This window comes from Scardinius erythrophthalmus (assembly GCF_964197995.2).
Source record: "Scardinius erythrophthalmus genome assembly, chromosome: 16".
NCBI classification, from domain to species: domain Eukaryota; kingdom Metazoa; phylum Chordata; class Actinopteri; order Cypriniformes; family Leuciscidae; genus Scardinius; species Scardinius erythrophthalmus.
In genome coordinates, this window is record NC_138236.1 from 13,612,751 (window position 1) to 13,635,056 (window position 22,306).

At 38.2% G+C, this 22,306-nt stretch overlaps 2 protein-coding genes across 2 annotated transcripts; one reads left to right on the top strand and one right to left on the bottom strand.

Annotated features, from left to right (window-relative positions):
- Window positions 1-1,058: 1,058 nt before the first annotated feature.
- Window positions 1,059-5,688, bottom strand: zufsp (zinc finger containing ubiquitin peptidase 1). The gene is made up of 12 exons (XM_081389443.1): window positions 5,551-5,688; window positions 4,407-4,953; window positions 4,228-4,329; window positions 4,047-4,106; window positions 3,854-3,961; window positions 3,589-3,698; window positions 3,285-3,453; window positions 2,722-2,907; window positions 2,486-2,648; window positions 1,794-1,957; window positions 1,441-1,661; window positions 1,059-1,251 (listed from the first exon to the last, which is right to left on the bottom strand). Exons 2-12 carry the CDS (start codon window positions 4,942-4,944, stop codon window positions 1,204-1,206), a joined length of 1,869 nt encoding a protein of 622 aa, XP_081245569.1. The 5' UTR covers window positions 4,945-4,953; window positions 5,551-5,688; the 3' UTR covers window positions 1,059-1,203.
- On the top strand, window positions 5,637-19,857 carry kpna5 (karyopherin alpha 5 (importin alpha 6)). The gene is made up of 14 exons (XM_081389451.1): window positions 5,637-5,771; window positions 8,717-8,850; window positions 9,034-9,135; window positions 10,476-10,575; window positions 10,656-10,750; window positions 10,840-10,971; window positions 11,080-11,168; window positions 12,629-12,728; window positions 12,884-13,047; window positions 13,141-13,219; window positions 13,314-13,439; window positions 13,527-13,654; window positions 17,314-17,492; window positions 17,963-19,857. Exons 1-14 carry the CDS (start codon window positions 5,768-5,770, stop codon window positions 18,148-18,150), a joined length of 1,620 nt encoding a protein of 539 aa, XP_081245577.1. The 5' UTR covers window positions 5,637-5,767; the 3' UTR covers window positions 18,151-19,857.
- Window positions 19,858-22,306: the final 2,449 nt, after the last annotated feature.

Here is a 22,306-nt window from a genome sequence, read left to right on the forward strand (position 1 = left end):
CAAAAGGTGTTTTTTTACAATAATGCCATAGAACCATTTTGGGTTCCTCAAAGTACCTTTCAGTCATCGTTTCTCAAAAGAAGCATGTTTTTCTCAGTGTGAAGAACATTACAATAATCTAAAGAACCTTTTTCCACTACAGAGACCCTTTTGTCCCATTGAAAGGTTTAGAGTGTAGTGTTGCATTTCCAATCTCCTTAAAAATGCTTCAGACTATTACAAATGTTTAAATGTCTCTTCACTTTTCCTAATGACCCACAGGTCATCTATATGGCCAGAAATCCAAAGGATGTTTGGTGTCCTACTTCCATTTTCACAAATATGCTGGACACCCCAAAACATTTGATACATTTTTCTGAGAGATTCATGGAAGGAAATGGCAAACAAAATGCTTTTTCTTTAATCTACTGTAAATTCTTATTTCAATCAAAACCACTGTTAAGGTTAAACATGCATTAAGCCATGTTAAGAGTTTTCCGTATAACAGTTATAGTCGTGAAGAAGCTTATTATGTTAAAAATATTGTTTTTCCTTATTAAGTATAGCATAAGAATTTTGGTTCCCTCCTGGTAATCTTTTGTACAAAAACCACATTAGGTGTGTTAGAATTTCTCAAACCCTGGTTTGCTCCCTGTTAAGGTTTTGCTGTGTGGTTCACTTACCTGCCATCTCTCTCTATCTTTCTCTCCTCTGGAGTGACCGTGAGATTTCTCTCTGTCCTGTGACTTGCAGGTCATCTGCCATAATTAAATCAGGAAGCATACTTTGGCATGTTACACATTTTGGTCATAAAACAGAGAAATGAGGTGAGGTTCTGTAAATTATTAGAATTTCGCCTGCGGGGTTGGAAAAGCAGAGTCGTACGCTGATAGTTCAGATCGACTCAAGGGTGCATAAGGCTAAAGGCTGACAAACATCCCTTGATCACTGATAGGGTCAACAATGGATACCACGTGCATCAAACTGTAATTGAAAGACAAAATGAACTAATCATTCAATGAATCAAAATCTGAAGAACTGAAGATTCACACATGATGAGACAATGACAATGAACTGACTTATTGTGCAGCTAGTAAGATAAAACTTTATTTATTATTGTTTGACATTTATACAAAAATACAGTGTTTCATAGTCTGTTTCAAGAGACTAGTAGATAAAAGTAGCTGGGACTACATAAAACTGCAGCAGATGTGCACAACTGCATCAAGGAATTTTCTCAGCACATAGTGATCTTGAATTGAGAATGCGGCTCTGAAAAACAAACACGCCATTCAGTAGTTGAATAGTTTAACATAGACTAACCATACAAAAATATCTAAATGAAGAGTTAAGATGAAGAGTTAATTAATCAAATAAATAAATAATAGTTAATTTCAGCAGTTATAATGCCCAAATAAATAACTAAAGCAACGAATTCCTAAAGCTGTAGGTCTAAATTACCTGTTTCTCTTCGGGTGTTAGCAACCCTTCTACGGCGACCACTTGATACTGTCTGTGTTTCAGGCCACTGGGCAATTTGCGCATACGGCGTACCATAGTAGCTACTGTATTCTGTGACAACACTCTCCTCATTTCCCCAGGTGCAAACTCCGGATCAAAGAGGAGTAGAAACAGGTTGCCATTTACTTTCTGTTCCACTCCTACAATCGAGCGACTGTGGCCTGATCATAAAGACAGAACAACATGCAAGTCATCTTACAACGGTGATTCTTTTCCTGTGAGGTCAATGCTATCTAGACTTTCATGAGGGACAAGTGCTGTAGTTTACAAGAGAAACCCGAGTCTTGAAATACCTTGGTGCTGGAGGTATAAAGGTGGTAATGTTGTCTGCACTACTTTGGGCGGCAGTCTTGCACTCCTACTGGCAGAATGTGAGAAATATTGTTTTACCCACTCAAACATTCTGAGGTGTGTGTCTCCTGGGCCAGTGGGCTTGTGAAAATCCACAATTCGGGCTCTAAAAATGTTAAGGAAATTTAAGATGTAAATGTACTGTCCTGTTCAAGAGTTTAGGGTCAGTAAGATTTTGTAATGTTTTTGAAATAAGTCTTCTGTGCTCACTAATGCTCCATTCATGAAATATTGCTTCAATTTAAAGTAAATTTTGTACTTTAATATATTTTAAAATGTCATTTATTCCTGTAATGTACATTTTTTCAACAGTCTTTACTCCAGTCTTCAGAGTTACATGTTCCTTCAGAATTCATCCTAATATGCTGATTTGATTGTCAAGAAATATGTTTTTGAGGAAACAGCAATTCTTTTTTTTTTCAGGATTCTTTGATGAATACAATGTTCAAAAGAACAATTTATTTGAAATTGAATTTTTGTAGCAATGTATAAGTCTTTACTGTCATTTTTAATACATTTAATGCACCCTTGTTAAATAAAAGTATTAATTTTTTTCAAAACAAAAATCTTAGTGACCCCAAACTTTTAAATGGTAGTGTATGTGTGAATGTAAACTTGGGATTTCAATACATACTTCACACTAAGGGAGGTGAGAACTGCATAGATTTCTGTAGCTCCTATCCAAGCCCGTGTCCCCTGCAGCCGATGTTTGAAGTGTGAAGCACCCTGAGGATCTGCGCCTTGAGCCCACGCCTCCTCGATCATGGCCTGCACTCTTGGGATGCTGGGAACTGAAACTGAAGGAACATTTTATGATAGGTACTACTCAACAAGGAGCTAAGAGAATACATGATGTTGCTGATGTTGTACCAGGTAAAAGGTTATACTGCTCCATCCTGTGCAAAGATGAAAGAAGCATCTGGAAGTTTCTGTAACCACATCCCCAACCTTTGTCACCCTCCGAAGAGGAGTAGTGATCAGTCTCAGCACAGAGCCACACATGCGAACAGTCGGAGACGTCTCTCTGGTAGTACCTATACAGAGCTTCCATAAGTCCTGAAACAGAAAGGTTAACCAGCTAAATCTAAACCATCAGTTGCTTTATGCAGTTTCATTTTCTACAGGTTTCTGTATAATTTAAATAAAACAATTATACAATTAAAAATAATAATAATAACAACAATAATAAATTATTGTTATTTATGAAAAAAAACATCTAAAAACAAATTAATTCATAAAAAAAATCATGTATAATTAATAATAATAATAATTTTAAATATTTCATAATATTATGGTTTTTACTGTAGTTTTGATGAGAATAAGAGAATTCAAACTTTTGAACATATAAATACTTTGAACTTATAAAGATACAGAACTGGACAGATTTTCATGTGTAGATTACTGGTATAGCTATGATGCAGTCCCTATCAGACCTGATGTTTTGCTTCTGCCATCATCCACCCCCGAGGCCAGAGATTCAAGCATCTCCACTCTTTTCCTGTGGAACTCTGCAGGAACCATCTGACCTCGAGACACAGCCCTCTCCATATTCCTCTCCATCTGCTTGCGATAACCACCACTGTTATCAAGTCCAAACTGCTTCTAAAAATCACAGGAAGATAAAATAAAGCTTTTTTTTTGTGGCGGATTTGATACGAAGGTGAGTAAATGACAGAATTTGTATATGTTGGGAGCACATTTCCTTGAATTCTAATAGTGAAGATGTCTTCAGCTTACCTGGAGCTTCTTAAAGTCCTCGGCTTCCCGTCTGCTCTCTAGCTCCCTCCACTTTTGCTCCTCTTCCTCCTGAAGCTTCCTAGCCAGATTCAGGTCTCCAGATGAATGACCTTAAAACACCCAAACCAAATGAAGTTCTGCTGTGCCAATAGTGTCTTTCTTGATGCATTGTACTTGTGAAGACAACCTACTTAGATTGCAACTCTTACAAACAATTCCATGAAAAATGTCATATGCATTTGCGTACTTAATAATATCTACATACCTGTTGCAGACGCTGAGCCGTATTCCAGGTGTAGCTCAACATGCTCCTGCAGGGAGGTGCTGCTGGAACAGCTCAAAGAACACATTGGACACTCATAACGTATCACACCTGGAGATTCCAATTATACAGTTACAGTTTAGTTTGGTCATTCACTTTTTGAATAAGCAGAGCTGCCATATCCTTGCTAACTCACCCGATCTACTATTGCTTGTAGAAGATGCTTCTGTTGAAGTGCCAACATCAGGATCGGCCCCTTAAGAGGGCAAACCATATCAGACATCAATCACAGACCGTTAGTGATAAAAAGAGGGTAAAATAAACAATTCGTTACTTTGTAAACATGCAAATATTCTTGATATTTTAAACTAAGACACCTTCAGTCACATCTTGGTCCTGTAAATGAAGCTCAACATGCTCCTGCAGAATAAAGCAGTCATTGCAGACCAAACTGCACATTGGACATGGAAATCGCCCTTCTGCAACATACAAAGGGAAAAGTATTACCCTAATGGCTTACTGTGAAATCAGTTTTATGTTGTAAAGTTAAGAGCACCTTTATTAGGCGAAGACAAACGCTTCTGCTTTGATTTTCGATGCCCATCTTCTCTCTCTCTTCTGGGGTTAGTGCTGGGTGTTTGTGTAGTCCTGACCAGTTTTATTGCACCATTCGCTGTGGCTGCGGCAGGTGGTGAACTCTTCAAGCTAGTCGAGGTTTCCTGAGAAAGGGTGGTCCCTGTAATTGGAATGGCCATCCCGCTTACCTGAAAGGGTGAAGGGTGGCCAGATGACGGGGGTGAGACTCGAGATACCTTGTGCGTATTTTTCACACTGGAAGTCCTTGAAGTATTGAGACTTTGAGCAAACCAGTCATTTGAGTTTTTCTGTCCACTGTCAACCACTGTTGCATTCATGTCCTTGCAGTCTTTTTCTATGTGTGCGGTGTTGATGTGGAAGCTCAGCTCATCGTACAAGACCCCGGACAAAGAGCAGAACGGGCAGGCCAGCACATTCTCCATGTGACTCAGGAGGAGATGGGTTCTCATCTCTGCTTCAGACGGGAGCTCTTCACAGCAGATGTCACACACAGGCATCACACAAGGCTGGATGAAACGAATGGAAGATAGTTTCAGCCAAAATTTCAGTTACAACAGATTTTGTTAGCACAATAAAACTGGGGCAAATTAACTCTAAAATCCATTAGTGTAAATGGCAAGTGGAATAAAACTAAAGGGGTGGGGGAAAAAGATAAATATGGTAAACGTCTGTTAATATCTTAATATAAATACTATTACTATTAAACAATTATGTGTATATAATATGTACAATTCATGTTATTACACTCCTGTGTAACGTTTGTTTATTTATTTATTCGCATTTATTTATGTGACAATCAATCGACAGGCAAAAGCTCATAACTGAAACAGATGTGTTTAGCTTGGTATATTTTTGTAAGGGACGCATTTAAAATGTCATTATCAGCTAAGTTAATAGCAAAACTCCAAGAGGCGGCTATTTGACCTGGATTTTACTAAGACGCGACATTATGCATCGAGTCTGTCAACAAAACTGGACAATAAAGCTGCAACACAAACAATAACATATATAACATGTAAAAGTCTTCATCTGCTGACTGCACAACAACAAAAATTCACTCTGAAACTATCTCGAAATCGCTATTTGAATGCAAAATAAGTTACCTTTTTAGAGGTAGAAATGTTGACTTGAACAATAACCCGTTTCGCTTTCCATTTATTTTTATTGAATGAGGCCGCTCATGAAAACCGGAAACAGCAGCGGAAGTGACGTTCACGCCAACAGTCGACGCCATATTGCCCTCAGCTGGATGAACGCGGGAGGGTCTTGAGAGATATTTAAAAACACACGACCAGCGTTTCCCTCTCCGAACCACGACTAATGGGTGAGAATCATACACTATCTAAGATGTAAATGTCTTTTCTTTTCAGGGAGCGAATGAGGTAACATGGCCCTTAGACAGAGTAATTAAACATTTTGACGTTTATGCCAAGCTAGCATAACACGGTTAGCATGTTAGCATAGAGCACAGTTTAGGATGAAAGTGGAAAAGCCTGCTGGAGTTAAGTGATTATAAACCTCTAACGTATTAAAAGTGTGTTTGTGGCTTTATATGACTGATTTGATTTGTGACCTGTATGGTCTTGGTTCCAACTGTCCAGCTATTGCACACTAAATATGTTCTAATGCGCAACGGAAATAGATGGATACCAGGAACATGTAGTTGTTTGACGAGCCAAATAACCTGTGGTATCAATGTTGGTACTAAGGCTTATACGTTTAATGAGAACCATGATTGCTTATGTAGTGTGTGGTCAAATTTTATGTGTAGTATTAGTCCAGTCCTCCCATATTCATACATAACAACATAAGCTGATCCGATTAAAACAGCATCGTTTACAAGTGCTGCATTTGTCTAAACCGAGTATTTATAAGGTAGAGAAGATGGACGTATGGTTTGAACCTTAAATAGAAGGTTTTTCCTAAAAATGAAACTGCTGTGTTCATGTTGTTCCAGTCACAACCAGAATGATTTTCTTTCTTCCACTGTGTTACACAAAAGATGTAAGACTCGTTCTTCTTCAGAATACAGATGAAGATCTTTTTGATTCAATCTGAGAGCTTTCTGTCCCTTTGACAGCTACACAACTAGGCTACCACTTTAACGCTTTAAAAAGTTAATAAAGAGATCGTAACACTAATCCATATGAATTGAGCGGTTTAGTCCAAATGTTCTTAAGAGACACGATTGCTTTATATGATGAGCAGATTGAATTTAGGCTTTTGTTCACATAACACATTCATCAACTCACACATCAGTTGTGGTAAACGTAAGCGCAACTATGTTCGCTTGATGTGCGAGAACCAACGAGGTACATTCTTCATGTGTTACGTTGGGCTTCCGCAAGAACCAATGAGGTTCATTCCCGTGTGTTACGCTGTAAGTTTGAGCTTCTGTAAGAACCAATGAGGTTCATTCTCTTGTGTTACTCACATAGACTGTATAAAACAATGGTGTGTCTGTGACATCACCCGTAGGTTTCTGAAGAGCATTTTTGAAGCCCAAAGTGGACAGACCTGGCCGTCCCTATCTTGGCTGTCCCTCACTCCTGTATATTTGAAAATGGGATAAGAGGCGGGACGTGGGTATTTAATAAATACATTTATTTATTAAAAATAAATTAATAAATAATATCATCTTAGAATTTCACTCACTGGATAAAATAGAGCCTGGACTTCTTGGATGGTCTGTTAGTACAGTTAACTGCATAGCAAGCCATATTATTTGATAATTGTATAAAATAATCCTGAAAAAACGCACAAACATGGCAGAGACCCTAACCGGCTAGAATTGACCCTTCGCTAAGCCCCGCCCTCCTTAGTTACTGTTGCTACGCCTGACAAGCTTTTGCGCCTTGCACGTCTATTACAGTATGTATGCACCGGTGTCAGACCTAAGGAGATAATTGGTCATTTTTGGCGAACAGGTGAAGTATCTGAGAGAGCAAGACAAAAGGGACTACAGTATGCATTCGAGGGATATATCCACGACATAATATGCAACCGATTAGAGAATAATTTCATCACAATTGAAGCTAAAGCCTATAGATCCCAGTGCAAGCAGCCGCCGCCTCATACGCTGACCATTCAAATGGGAAACACAAATTCAGGAACAGCTATGTTCATGCACAGCAAGTGAAATTTGAAAATAATCTAATAATTATAAATCAAACAGCTTATCCATAAATCTTGTGGAATTAACACAAGACATTATTAGCCTGACCACTTTGCAATGATAACATTTTCCCGCTTATATTTTAGCGTGCCAAACTACTGCTCACACGTCCTGGAGCAAACGTCTGTGTTTTTGTTAATCCTGTCGACATTTAGTTGTGAATGGGGCCTCCCACACTGATTGATCCACGCCCGGCATTTCTCCCCTTAGGTTTTAGGTTTCGGGAAGGGAAAATATTCCACCCCCCGTCCAAACTTTTAGGATATCGGGTATCAGATTTGCACAATCCATACGCACAACGCTTCGGCATGTTTCCCTCGCTTGAAAGCTTGCCAGACCTAAGCCACAATTGGCCTGAGGCGGTTTTTGGGCATGGCTTAGCGAAGGGTCAGTTAGCTGAGGTGAGGTGACAGCTAACAGACAGCAGGTTGCCGCTTGGTTAGAGAACCAATGAGGTTTGTTCTCGTGCATCAAGCAAGTTCGGTTGAGCTTCTGTTTATGTTCACTGATCAGTGTTTATGTGAATAAAACCCTAAATTCAATCTGTTCATCATATAAAGTGATCGTGTCTCTTCAGAGAATTTGGAATAAAACATTCAAAATAAGTAGTTCAAAATAGTAGTTGCGTAGCTGTCAATGGAGGGACAGAAATCGCTCAGACGAACGAGTATCTTACGGGTTTGGAACGACATGAGGGTGAGTAATAATGACAGAATTATCATTTTTGGGTGAACTATTCCTTTAAATTAAAGTAATTAATTACAGTTAGTAATGCATTACACCCAACACTGTTCTTAAAGAAGAAGAACATTAAACGGATAATGAAGGAAGTTCAGCATGCAAAGTGTCAGTTAGCACTGGTGTTACACAGGAAATGCTTGTATTGACAATGTGAAAACCATAATTGATTTCAGATAAACCATTCCTTTGGTCTTCACATGCTATTTGGCTCAAATTATGAGGAGAATTGCATACTGGTTCAACCAGTTATGTATCTTGTATGCATTGCATTTCTAAAGTTTATGTGCAGAATAGATAACAGAAATTAAGTATCAGAATGTGCATCTGACCTCATTCTTTTCTCTAATCTGAAGATGCAATGGCAAGCCCGGGCAAAGAAAACTATCGAATGAAGAGCTACAAGAATAAAGCCCTGAACACCCAGGAAATGCGGAGACGGAGAGAGGAGGAGGGGATACAGCTCCGTAAACAGAAGAGGGAGGAGCAGGTTTGCCATCATTGTTTCTTCCTTATTATACAAACACATTAAATTACATTTGTGTTTATGAAGGATTGATTGTACATTATGGAATAAAACTGTGTATATTGAAGGGTTATATTACTGGATTTGTTTATTTAACATATCAGTTCTTTGTACATAGGAAATTAAATTGTTATATCTTCTCTGTAGCTGTTCAAGAGGAGGAATGTGTGTATACCACCTGGTGATGAGTCCATGCTTGAATGCCCCATTCAAGACCCTGATATCAGCTCCACTGTACCTGTATCAGGTGTAAGTAATCCAGTCAAACAATATCTAAACAATCTTTCCCTTACACAGATGATTACAGTCAAATTCACAGAGAACAGACATAAGTGTCAGTACTTTTGCCATGGTTGCCATATTTATATATTTATTATATTTAAATATTTATATTATCATCATAATTATAAGCATATTGACTATACAGCACTTTAAATCTAGCACAGCTGTAAATGTTGTGTAATAAGGAAGCATGGTATAAAATTATGTAATATAAATTATATCATTATATTAATATAAATTAATCATCAAGTCATATATATTTTATACTCCAAAGGTTGCACTTTTTTGGTGCAAAAATACATTTTAACAAATATTGTGAAAAGTTATTACTATTTAAAATGAGTTTTCCATTTTTATACATTTTAAAATGTTGATTTATTTTATTTTTATATTTTCACATTTTTTCCTGTGATCGGAAAAATTAATTTTCAGCAGCCATTGCTCTTCAATGTCATATGATCTGTCAGAAATCATTTTGATATCCTGATTTGGTGCGCAAGAAAATGTTCTTCTTATACCAGTGTTAAATGTGAAACGGTTGTGCTGCTTAATATTTCTGTGGAAACACATTTACATTAGGGCTGAACGATACATCGAATTTTCATCGTCATCGCGATATGAACTCGCGCGATGAACACATCGCAACAGACAGCCTGACACGATGAATAACACCTGGTTCAGATTACAAGATTTTTGTCTGTTACGATAGTCACGGTGTCAGATTACTCGATTTTGACTCCTAAAATCTTGTCGTGTCATGGACAAGAAACATGTCAGACTACACGTTGCTTTCCGACCAGTCATCGCGTGCCGTCACACGCACACATTCACTCGCACACACACACACACACACTGTCGCTCGCTCGCTCGCACACACACACACACACACACACACACACACACACACACACACTGTCCCTCGCTCACTCACTCGCGCTAAATAGTAATCCAGGCTGGTAATAAACGTTTGACCTATCACGCAAATAACCTATTAAAGCACTAAGACATGGGAACAGTATATTCTATTTTACAATGTCTATTTAAAAAAAAAAAAAAAAAATTCAGGAATTGTTGTTAGCTATAGCTAACATTCACATTTGAATATTTATCGCAAGTCATATCGTCATCGCAATATTAAACAATGTTATCGCACATCGCAGCTTTTCCTCATATTGTGCAGCCCTAATTTACATCTTGCATTACAAAACCAATACTGGCACATTTTTGTCCATTTTCCTGATACATTTTAAACCTTTTTAACTAAAAAAACACATCTAGTATGAACATTATTGTGTCAATCTGTGCAGGATGGAGTTATAACCCAAGACATGATTCAAATGATGTTCTCTGAGGATCCAGACCAGCAGCTCATAGCCACTCAGAAGTTCAGAAAGTTACTCTCTAAAGGTTGGTGGCTTCATTCCTAAGTCTCATAGATTCAAGGATTACAATCATTTAAAGATTAAGATGTTATTAATTTCCCTCAGAGCCCAATCCTCCCATTGATGAGGTCATCCTCACACCTGGTGTTGTCAACCGATTTGTTGAATTCCTAAAAAGGAGTGATAACTGCACTCTGCAGGTAAGAACATGTCATATTAAAAGCCCTTTGAAAGCTAAATTGCCATTACAGCCTAGCTTTAAGATGGTATTGTTGCTTGTTTTTACCAGTTTGAAGCAGCCTGGGCCCTGACCAACATTGCCTCAGGGACCTTCCAACACACCAAGGTGGTCATTGAGACAGGGGCCGTGCCTATCTTCATAGAGCTGCTCAACTCAGAGTATGAGGATGTACAAGAGCAGGTGATATTTGCAGATTTTAACCTAGTTCATGCCTTTCAGCCAATAGCTGGTTTATTAGATCTCCACAGCACCATGAAAGTGATCTGTTGTGTATAACTGTTTTTGCAGGCAGTGTGGGCATTAGGAAATATTGCTGGGGATAATGCAGAGTGCAGAGACTATGTCCTCAACTGTGGCATCTTGCCCTCTCTTCAGCAGTGAGTTCCTTCTACTCATCCCAAAACTGCAATTGCATGCGTTTATATTCGTTGCTTTTAAAGAAGTGCATAATACCTGCTGGAAGCTATTCGTTATCTCAATAGCGCAGGTCCCTACATATTTCCCGATCCCTAATGTCATGAAAATGGCATAAACGCACACAGTTCCAAACCCTGAACAAGCAAATATTTTGAGCTGTGACGTTAAATATAGACATGGAAAATATAAGTCGGTTTAAAAGAGCCCTTCAAACAAATTGGACACCGTTAACTAGGGCTGCCACCGACTACAAAGTTTTCTTGTCTGAAGTTTATGATCTAATTTAATTACTTGAATATATGGAGTGGCATCGGAAACTGGTTTCAGAATATTGTTACATTGTTCTACATTACAGAGTAATACTCTCTAAACTATAATAATGAGCATTTAAAATATAAATTAAGCACTCAAGCTTGCACACACAGCTTGCTGCAGCGCAACGGCAACAGTAATGATTATGAATGTGTTGGAAAAAACGGCAGAGAGGCTGAACGTTTGAACAATTTATTAATAAACTAGTGATTTCTGACTCGTCATCTCCACAGTATAGGAAATGCACATTAAGTTAAGCATGCAGTAAACGTACTAATTTAGCTTCCACAACGCACAAACACAAATAAAGCGCACATTTATCTAGGTTAACATTAATGTTAGAGCGATCGGCCATGTTAACATTAGGCTGCTACTTATGTTTCCAACTCAAGACTAGAAAAACTCTGTTTTAAACTAAACACAATGCAAAATAAGCCAGGCTCTCTCCTCTCTCGTCCTCCACTGTCGTCCTAAAGTTAAGACAGTTTTTAGGATTTTTTGTGGAGTTAGGATGCTTTTGTAATACCCTTTTCTAATCAGTAGTTGAGATAATATTATGCACTTAAGAAATGTCATTGTGTATTAGCTTTTGTCCTAAATGAGGGCCTAACTGAAATTGCTATGGTTACCAAACAGATAAGATAGGATTCTTAAGTTAGTATCTGTATTCTGTAATGCGCCCCCAGATGTCTAACTGGACCAAGCTAACAGTTCAAACCATAACACTTTGGTTTGTTTTCTAGGTTCCAAAAAAACCCTTCCTGTTCTTACATTTTTTTTTTCTCTCATTGTATGGATTTTAAAGGGGTTAAAAATCATGGAATCTCTCCGTGTTCAAAGAATTAAAATCTTGTTGAAGTCTTTTGATTATGAGCCATGTCCTTATAAGAACAGCTGACACTGAATAAACCTCACTTCCTCATGTCATTCTGATGTTTCCCACTATCAAATTGCTGGTGTGTGCTTTGTTACTTGAGATGGTAGGCCTATGTTTCACTGTGCTATGGCATTTTTTCATCGGTAGTTTGTCTGTAACATGACCCCCATCTAGTGGTCTGATTGTGAAGTACATCGGTTTTATTTCTCCCCAATCCCCTCGTCTCTGCAGGTTGCTTGCCAAATCTAATCGGCTCACTACCACCCGGAACGCCGTGTGGGCGCTGTCCAACCTGTGCAGAGGGAAAAATCCACCTCCGGACTTTGCAAAGGTGAGTTCGCAAACCAGTTCTAGAGAAACCACATTCTAAATGGATAGTTATCACATTTCAGTCATGCACACAAACACACTCTTTGTTCTATCAAGCGTTTTTCCTCTGTAAACATGATACATATACTTGAACAAGCAAATGTTCCTGCTACACAGGTGTCGCCCTGTCTGAGCGTGCTCTCCAGATTGCTCTTCAGCAGTGATCCTGATGTTCTTGCAGATGCCTGCTGGGCACTTTCATATCTGTCAGATGGACCCAACGACAAAATCCAGACAGTAATTGACTCGGGCGTGTGCCGCAGGCTGGTGGAGTTGCTCATGTGAGTAACAGGCATGCTAACACAAGCAATAAACCTTGTATCTGTTTTACCACTGACTTTGGCATAAAATCCATGTGTGTTGGCCATTCACAGGCACAGTGATTACAAAGTGGTGTCTCCTGCACTGAGAGCGGTGGGGAACATTGTAACAGGAGATGATATTCAGACCCAGGTAGTGTAGCTCCTTTGTGACATGCTAAGTTGTCCACATAGTCAAACAATAGGAGCAGTTTTCTGATCTGTTGTGCTGCTCTGTCCTATGTCAGGTGATTCTGAACTGCTCCGCTCTGCCCTGCCTGCTCCATCTACTCAGCAGTCCGAAGGAATCCATCAAAAAAGAGGCCTGTTGGACAGTCTCCAATATCACTGCTGGGAACAGAGTGCAAATACAGGTGCTTCAGCCAGACTGTGACACTAGAAGATTATTACACAACACATTGTATCTGAACACCTGTGGCTTGATGCTCTTTCTGTTGCAGGCGGTGATCGATGCCAACATATTCCCAGTGCTAATCGAGATTCTGCAAAAAGCAGAGTTCCGCACAAGGAAGGAGGCCGCGTGGGCAATAACCAACGCCACCTCGGGAGGCACGCCAGAGCAGATGAGGTGCACTGTGGGCTCTCTTGCTTTGCTTTTTACCTCATTCTAGGAATTTGAAAGGATTAATTATTATTGAGGAGGACTCATTGCCGCTCATTATTTTTCGAATGTTCTGAGAATGTTGATCTTAGTTTGCTTATATAACGCATGGTAAACCACCCACATGCTGCCTCAGGTTGTCATTTACCCATAATCTGTCTTAAGACAGGACTCGAAGAGCTTAGTAATTATTATGGAATGATTTTCCGGACATTTTTCAAAAGGAATTGCAAATTGTATTTGCAATTGCGTTTTCAAATTGTGCACGCATAAAATGTGACATAATCCAAACGCAAATGCAAATCGCGCATTACCGTTTGCATTTTCGTTTAAGCGAACGCACAGTGACTGCCAAATTTAAAATGGAAATGCAAAGTCCGTTTGCAACTGTGTTTCCCATATCTTACGAGTCTTGACCCTGTCATATTTAAATAGCAATTTCAATTACCACGTCTGCTTTTTCACTTTCTCAGCGTCGCGTATGTAGCCAGCCAAAACTCAAATGAAATCGCAATTCCCTTAGTATTTCCATTTCCGATGCCTTACACGGAAACCTGTCAATCAGCGTCAAGGGTGGGATTATGCTATGGGGCGTGTTCGTGTTGGGACGTGACGTCACTCACAGTCGACGGTTAAGAGGTGATGCCCTGAACAGACAGACGGCGATTTATTTTAAACAATGGAGGTAGTTGGTGAAATTGTGGAGGACCTTATGATGCTCGCGCAGCAAGTTGATGACAGTACATCCTCTACAGATGTCCTCTTACTCAGAAGCCATTTCATTTTGGATAAGTTAAATGTTTTCGTGGCCTTGACCAACAGCAACATCAGTAATGTTGTCTTCGCCAACCTCAGTGAAGTAGCTAATAGGCTTTTTGTGAAGGACAGGACAACTAAAGAACCTGGACGTCCTTTACTGGACATACCACAAGAGATGAGTGTCGGTGCTAGGTCTCACCCCTTCAAATAAGTGTTCTCAATTTGCGAAATTCAATAAAAATGCTGTCTGTTGCAGTTAAACCTGTGTGTGTGTGTGTGTGTGTGTGTGTGTGTGTGTCACTAGCGGCGCAGGATTTTGATTGTAGGTGGGCCTCCAGAAAACTGGATGGGCCAGTTAAAATAAGCCAAAAACAAAAAACGGGTTCCCCTTCATCTCCGTTTCAGTGCTTTTCTGCGGCACCGAGGACAGCGACTAACTATACCTGAATTTAATGCGTAGTTAGCATAGGTTTAAAAAAAAACAACGGATTTTTTTTGCTGCTTTTTTAAGACAATTACAGTTTAATTTAATTTATTGTTTAATAAAATTATAGGCCTATTATTTTTTTAGTTTATTAACAGCAACAACAGCTGTAAAGATGAAGTTGACGATCGTCATCTCCATATAGTGAACGCGCCTATAGAGAGAAATGCACATCATGGATTACATAATCAGAGAGTAGCCTTTTTCTTTTTGTTTTAAATTGTTAAAAATACATTTTGGGCTTTCTTAAGATATATTTCATGTCTGTGAGGCATACGTTGAGTTTCGTTAAGTTAGGATGAGATGCGCTCCTGTTCACGAGCAATGCAATGACCGCGTGGGCGCCTCAATGATTTTATTGTCTGCTATATTTCCTTTTTAATTTATTAAATCCAGGCAATAAAAAAATTATTGGTTGATAAAAAAAATATTAAAATTAAGATACAATTTATATAAAACGAAATTCACTTAAAAAGGCTTTCTACAAAACAAAAAGTGGTCAAAATCATGTCTGACCCACATCTCTCGATATATTGCGCATCCTATCTTACTCGTGCGGTTCACTTTTCATAATCAACATAGATGAAAAAATAACATTATAATATTTTAACAAATATGAAACTAAATGAGCTTATTTAATGGCTACAACATGTATAGGCTAGTATACAGACTCTCTATTTGTACAAATTGCTGCACATTCATTTTATTCTGAATTTTGCACGCATAAGTTGAAAGGCATTTGTTTGCATGCATAGTAAAACATATCTGCAACATTTATCAAGTTCACTGATAATTATGTCACTAATTATTATTATAATTATTATTATCACTTAATGAATAATGTAACAAGGACAAAGCATGTAAACTGCGTTGTTTAGAATTGAATGGATCGCAAATAGATCCGAATGAAGAAACGTACAAAACCATAGTAGAAATGGATGGGCCCGGACCTCAAATGTAGCGCCGCGGCTGGTGTGTGTGTGTGTGTGTGTGTGTGTGTGTGTGTGTGTGTGTGTGTGTGTGTGTGAGAGAGAGAGAGAGAGAATGTTTGTTCCACTTTACATTTATGGTGTAGTCTATTTGTTTAGATTTATGTGGGATTTAATCATTTTAAATTAATCTCAACTGTGAAATGGACAAAAACAAAATTATACATAGGCTACTTTCAGACCAATTAAATCAAACCCAGGTTTTTTTGTGTGTTTAGACAAATAATGTAACAAAAGTCACAAAATTCCATGACACTGAGATAAGGGAGATATGTTTTTTTGAATGGGGGGAAAATATCAAATGAGATCCAAACAGAACCCAAAGACAACATGAGGGTTTAAGAAATATTCATTTTAAACTAAACCAAAACCAAATCTTTATCTCGGTGTCATGGAATTTTGTGACTTTTGTTACATTACCTACATCTGTAGAGGATGTACTGTCATCAACTTGCTGCGCGAGCATCATAAGGTCCTCCACAACATGCTCCACAATTTCACCAACTACCTCCATTGTTTAAAATAAATCGGCGTCTGTCGTTCAGGGCATCACCTCTTAACCGTCGACTGTGAGTGACGTCACGTCCCAACATGAACACGCCCCATAGCATAATCCCACCCTTGACGCTGATTGACAGGTTTCCGTGTAAGGCATCGGAAATGGAAATACTAAGGGAATTGCGATTTCATTTGAGTTTTGGCTGGCTACATACGCGACGCTGAGAAAGTGAAAAAGCAGACTTGGTAATTGAAATTGCTATTTAAATATGACAGGGTCAAGACTCGTAAGATATGGGAAACACAGTTGCAAACGGACTTTGCATTTCCATTTTAAATTTGGCTGTCACTGTGCGTTCGCTTAAACGAAAATGCAAACGGTAATGCGCGATTTGCATTTGCGTTTGGATTATGTCACATTTTATGCGTGCACAATTTGAAAACGCAATTGCAAATACAATTTGCAATTCCTTTTGAATAATGTCCGGAATATCATTCCATAAATTATGAAGGGATTTGAGTTAGACTAATAACAGTCATTAAACCACTGAGTAGGATCAAAGTGCATGGTACATTTCTGGCCTGTAGATGGCAGTAATAGTCATCATTAAGGTGATTTTTATTATTTTTTTATACAATATTTTTTGTGCTTATGTAAATACTAGGGCTGCCAATTTAACACAGTCATTTACTTCACTTAATAATAAAAACATGAACTCTATTAATCATGTTAAAATGCAGAAAAACAAAATCCAAGTGATCCAAGAAGTCCTAAATTACTAAATTTTAGATATGTTATGTTTAACCCTACATGTACATTATAGGAGAGAAAGCTATGTGTTCTGGGGTTTAAAGCATACTTTTTAAATGGTTGTAATGTTTTGTTTTACACTCAGGTACTTGGTTTCTCTCAACACCATAAAGCCCATGTGTGACCTGCTCACGGTAATGGACTCCAAGATTGTGCAGGTGGCTCTGAACGGTCTGGAGAACATTCTTAGACTGGGAGAACAAGAGTCCAAACAGAATGGATCAGGCCTCAACCCTTATTGTGCCCTCATTGAAGAGGCTTACGGTAGGCATGCGTCACCTCATACTTGTCACCTTTACATTTTTTTTTTTTTTTTAGAGAACTTTGATTTCCAGGTTTAGAAATTCAACATTATAAATATTTGTAATTAAGTTTGAAAATATTTACTTTTGTGAGCAATTGAATCTTTAGAAAATGATTTAAAAATCATTATCCAATAATCTCAAACAACTGGAAAACTAATGGAAATGTATTATTAAAAGAGGTGTGGGAACAACGTATGATTATCAGGTTGGCGGTGGTGGATATTATTATTTTATACTTGAAAACATTATTATTGTTAGTTATAATTCTATTATTATTAAATAATAGCATATTTGTGTTTGATTAGCTGCTGTTTTTTGCAGGCCTATTTTTTATTTTATTTTTTTAATTATGTAAACATTTTGAATTGTCATGCTTTTCGTTCATGCAAACACTTGTTTGTTTCTATTTTGACTGATGTTCCCCCTCAGGCTTAGACAAGATTGAGTTCCTGCAGAGCCACGAGAACCAGGAGATTTACCAGAAGGCCTTTGACCTGATCGAGCACTACTTCGGGGTGGAGGAGGAGGACGCTAGCATCGTTCCGCAGGTGGATCAGAATCAGGGCCAGTACATTTTCCAGCAGCCTGAGGGACCGATGGAGGGCTTCCAGCTCTAACCCTTACACCTGTGCTTCTGGCCAATCTTCAGGCCTTGCTTCCTCCATCCTGCTTGGAGTCTCCTCTCCCTCCCTCTCTGCAGCGCAGGACCTCCGCTCCAGCCTCGCTCCGAGACACGGAGGCCCGGACCTGCTACTCACAGCAGAGATGACACCTGCGCCCCCCCCAAACCCAACCCACTAAATCTTCTATTTCCATCCTGCCCATCTTCCAAGCTCTTTTATCGAGAGAGAAGATCTGTGAGGTGAACCAAGGAGGGCAAAGCTCAGAGTCTGTAGTTTAAGTCCATTTGAGACTTACAGAAAGCATCTTGCGTTTATTATTATTGTTGTTGATGTTGTTGTTGTTGTTATTAGACATTGGCACTGGTGTCCTGTAAAGTAAACTTTACTCCATGTCCCTTGAGAAATGTGAAACTACCTCTTCAATCAGAAAACAAAATGTTTGACAAACACCCAGCCTTTAGCTCTGACAGTTCTCTTCTCTTGCTAAGCAAATGCTTCTATGCAAACAAATATGTAATTTTGAGGTGGCAGAAACCATAAGGTCTATTGTAGTGTTTGGCCAGACAGAGTAACTAATGTATTTGCATTGATACATTTGCATTGGATGTATTCCTTGATTTCATGTTCCACCACACCCACTGTGTTTGTTCACAGTGCATCCATCCTGAGGGCATGTCAAGCCTAGTTACACTATTTATTTTGGCGTTTTGTTAACTAGCAGCAAACTGCTGACCATGGAGATTCATAGCCGTATTTATTGTTCTCTTTGGAAGGAACCGGTCTGTGGGCTCCGGCTGTTGGGAGACCAGCACATAGCCCACTTCTTCTCAGCACCCACTTTGCTAATGCTGTTAATGCGCTAAAAGCGTCGCATGAAACTATTTAAGTGTGGTCACAAGATCACCAAGATGCAGTTGTTTGTATGTATGCATATCATTGGGTTTCTCATCTCACCTGAAGTGGTGTTTCTTTTTGTGCTGACTGGCTTTAATTTGATTTATTTAATGTCACATGTTAGAAAGTGTTGAGATGTAGTGAAATGTGTATATTATATATACATTGAGGATAGGAGGAAGAAGTTTTTCAGTGAAATGGTCTTGGTGTGCAGTGAAATACTAATATAAGGAAAGCGTCTTTTATAGCATTCTTCATTCGAAGAACTTTTTCTCATATGTATGTCCCCCACTAGCACTCAAGATTCCTTTAAGGAACTTATTATATTTTTTTCTTTTTTTTTAATCGCTTCAACTGAATTTTACATGCAGAAGATTGCCTTTGTCATGAAACCTGTCTGGCACAAAGTTCCTCTGTTCTCTGTTTTTGTTGTGATTATTTACTTCCTCATGTTCTGCCCGTAAATCACTTGCACCCATTTTCCTTTGAAACAAGTTTGATCCAAATAAGAGTTATAATAATGGAAAGTCGGTATATTTACAAAAAAATCATTGAGATTGTAAAATTAAACTTTATCAAGCACATTCAATTGTGTATAGTTTTGTAAAATTTATCATGTTTGTACAATGTTTTCTAAGTTTGGGTTTGTTTGTTTTTTTTGCATATGAAAAAAAAAAACATCTGTTTTAAGTTATCATTGGTACAACCCTTCAGTATAGAGGAGAGAGGAGATCATTGCTTTCCTCGAGGACAAATGTTGATATTGTGTGAAATAATATAGGAAATAAAATGTTCTGTTACACATTTAAATAAGTGTACTGTGGTTTAATTGAGCAATAAGGTGCAGAAGTCCTTGCTGAACATAGTCTGCTTTCTTGCGAAGCGCAGCCTTGAGTCATGACCAAAAACTGTTTTAAACAGCTGAACTTATGAGTGATCCTATAATTGGAGATACATTTTGCATTTCAAAGTTAAGGAAAAAACTGTTCACTAACAGAAATTCTTTCCTTTATCTTATTGTAAGATGAGACCGGCAAACCAAGCTAGAGTAACAATGTTGACAGTATGTAACACAATTGACAAACAATACTGTAGTATTGTTTGTCAACTCTGTTACTGTCAATTGTGTTACATACTGTCAACATTGTTACTCTAGCTTGGTTTGCCTGTAACAGAATTGACCATTTTAAATTTTTTAGCCAAAAACTGCCAGTATAAATGCTAAGAGCACATGGCACTAATGAAATCATGATTAAAACCCACTGTGTGATCCGTGATAAATTTCTTTTTCCTTTTGATACTGTGTTAGCACAATTTTGACATTTTACAAAACTCTTAGTGTAACAACTTTTTAGATTCAAATATTTTCTCAGAGAGAGCACGCACACCTTTCAGTGCTTCAGATCTCATCAGTGGGGGAAAAATGATTTCCTGTATCTTCCATAGTTGTGGGAGATAATTCCACCAATTTATAGCAAAGTATGATACGTAACAGAATTGACGCAAGATTTATGGACACATTTTCATAAGATAAAAGTTATTTTGAAGCAATTTAATGTTGTAGAATTTGGGAAATTACTATTTAGGGATTTTATAAATAAAATAAATATTACCAAAATTAAATATTTTACACAATGGGAAAAATACACGGACTAATTCGGACAAGAAATCATGATTTTCAGCTATATAAGACACTTTTTACACAACATATATCGTTACGGCCTGTAACATCTTGTGATCCATGACAATGATTAACAAATTATTGAAATAATTAAAAATGTAAAAAAGAACGTTTAAAAAAAGACACCGAATGTACGCTACCTGCAGTTGTAGAATCACCCTTGCCCTTGTGCTTATGGACAAAGCTCATGCGTAACAAAGGTGTCCATTATATTTGCAAAGAAAAGCAGTTCAGTGAAACGCAGACACCTTATGAATTGCTAATTAAAGGCTGTTATATTAAAGGAGAACTCCGGTCAATTTTAACATTGAGCTCATTTTTTTGTACATTTGGAGTGCTGTCAATACAGAGAACAACGACAAAAATCGGTGTTGCCTACACCGAGTTATTCTATTTTTAAAATTTGCACCCTGTTGACTTCAATGGGGCAAGTTTTAAACCTGCTTTTTAGCCTCTTAACATCCTTGATGTGTCATTACAAGTGCACAGAAAATGCAAAGTAGTCGTCCAAAGTAGTCGATTACCGATTTCACGCGCGTGATCATAGGTAACTAAACCTATGCGCTTGAACTCGGCAATCGACTACTTTGGACTTCAACCGAAAACAGGATGTAAACACAGGTATTTGCGCTGGCTTAAATAACATAATTTTTATACATATCTTTCACATCTACTGCAGTCAGTTCACTCGTGTTCACTCTGAAGGAATCACTCACATTTTCTGTGCACTTGTAATGACACATCAAGGATGTTAAGAGGCTAAAAGCAGGTTTAAAACTTGCCCCATTGAAGTCAACAGGGTGCAAATTTTAAAAATAGAATAACTCGGTGTAGGCAACACCGATTTTTGTCGTTGTTCTCTGTATTGACAGCACTCCAAATGTACAAAAAAATGAGCTCAATGTTAAAATTGACCGGAGTTCTCCTTTAAGCCAAGTGCCATTCTTGCTCAGTGAAATGGTGAAAAGTTCAAAGTTTGTTTTTATGTCGTATAATTAACACTATCACACTATATATTTCTTTTATAAGTGTTATATAAGTGTTCACACATTATTTCCGTGAGATGTCAAGTCCAAAAACAATATTTATACCGGCGAAAACACGTCAGATAACATTTGAATCACTCTCTGTGGTTTACAGGTGGGGAGTGTGACTGACAAGATACAGACAAAAACGTAGATTAAACATGAGTCATGTGTTGCATCTTAAATTTCACAGAAACAAAAGTAGACGTGGGACTTCGATTGTTGTGCTGCGCACTAATAAAAGCATGTCAAGGAAGTTAACAAGCATGCGGTCTTGGAACACTACTGCAAAAAGAATGTGGACACCTCATTTATAAAATGTGATTTCACAGATTTCAACTTAGAGTGTGCGTATACGCTAAAATCTACGCCAATGTTATGGATAAAAACCTTACAGTCTATGATAAAAACGATATTTGACGTGGAAAGGTGCTAAGCGCAGTGTAAGCAGACGTACGCACTTTTCCTTGTAGCAGAGAGCTGCCGTATGGTATTTGAAAATCTAAGCAATTATATCTTTTGGACGTTTACTAATGCTCTATGTTAATGA

Bases quoted from the DNA above. Each gene is read 5' to 3' on its own strand.
- zufsp (XM_081389443.1), bottom strand. From the start codon at position 4,944: ATGCCTGTGTGTGACATCTGCTGTGAAGAGCTCCCGTCTGAAGCAGAG. The intron at 2,908-3,284 runs GTCTGATAGGGA...TTTCTGTTTCAG, and splicing joins TGGCAGAAGCAAAACATCAG to GACTTATGGAAGCTCTGTAT. The intron at 1,252-1,440 runs GTAATTTAGACC...TTTGTTTTTCAG, and splicing joins TAACACCCGAAGAGAAACAG to AGCCGCATTCTCAATTCAAG.
- kpna5 (XM_081389451.1), top strand. The intron at 9,136-10,475 runs GTAAGTAATCCA...CAATCTGTGCAG, and splicing joins CCACTGTACCTGTATCAGGT to GATGGAGTTATAACCCAAGA. The intron at 12,729-12,883 runs GTGAGTTCGCAA...CCTGCTACACAG, and splicing joins CACCTCCGGACTTTGCAAAG to GTGTCGCCCTGTCTGAGCGT.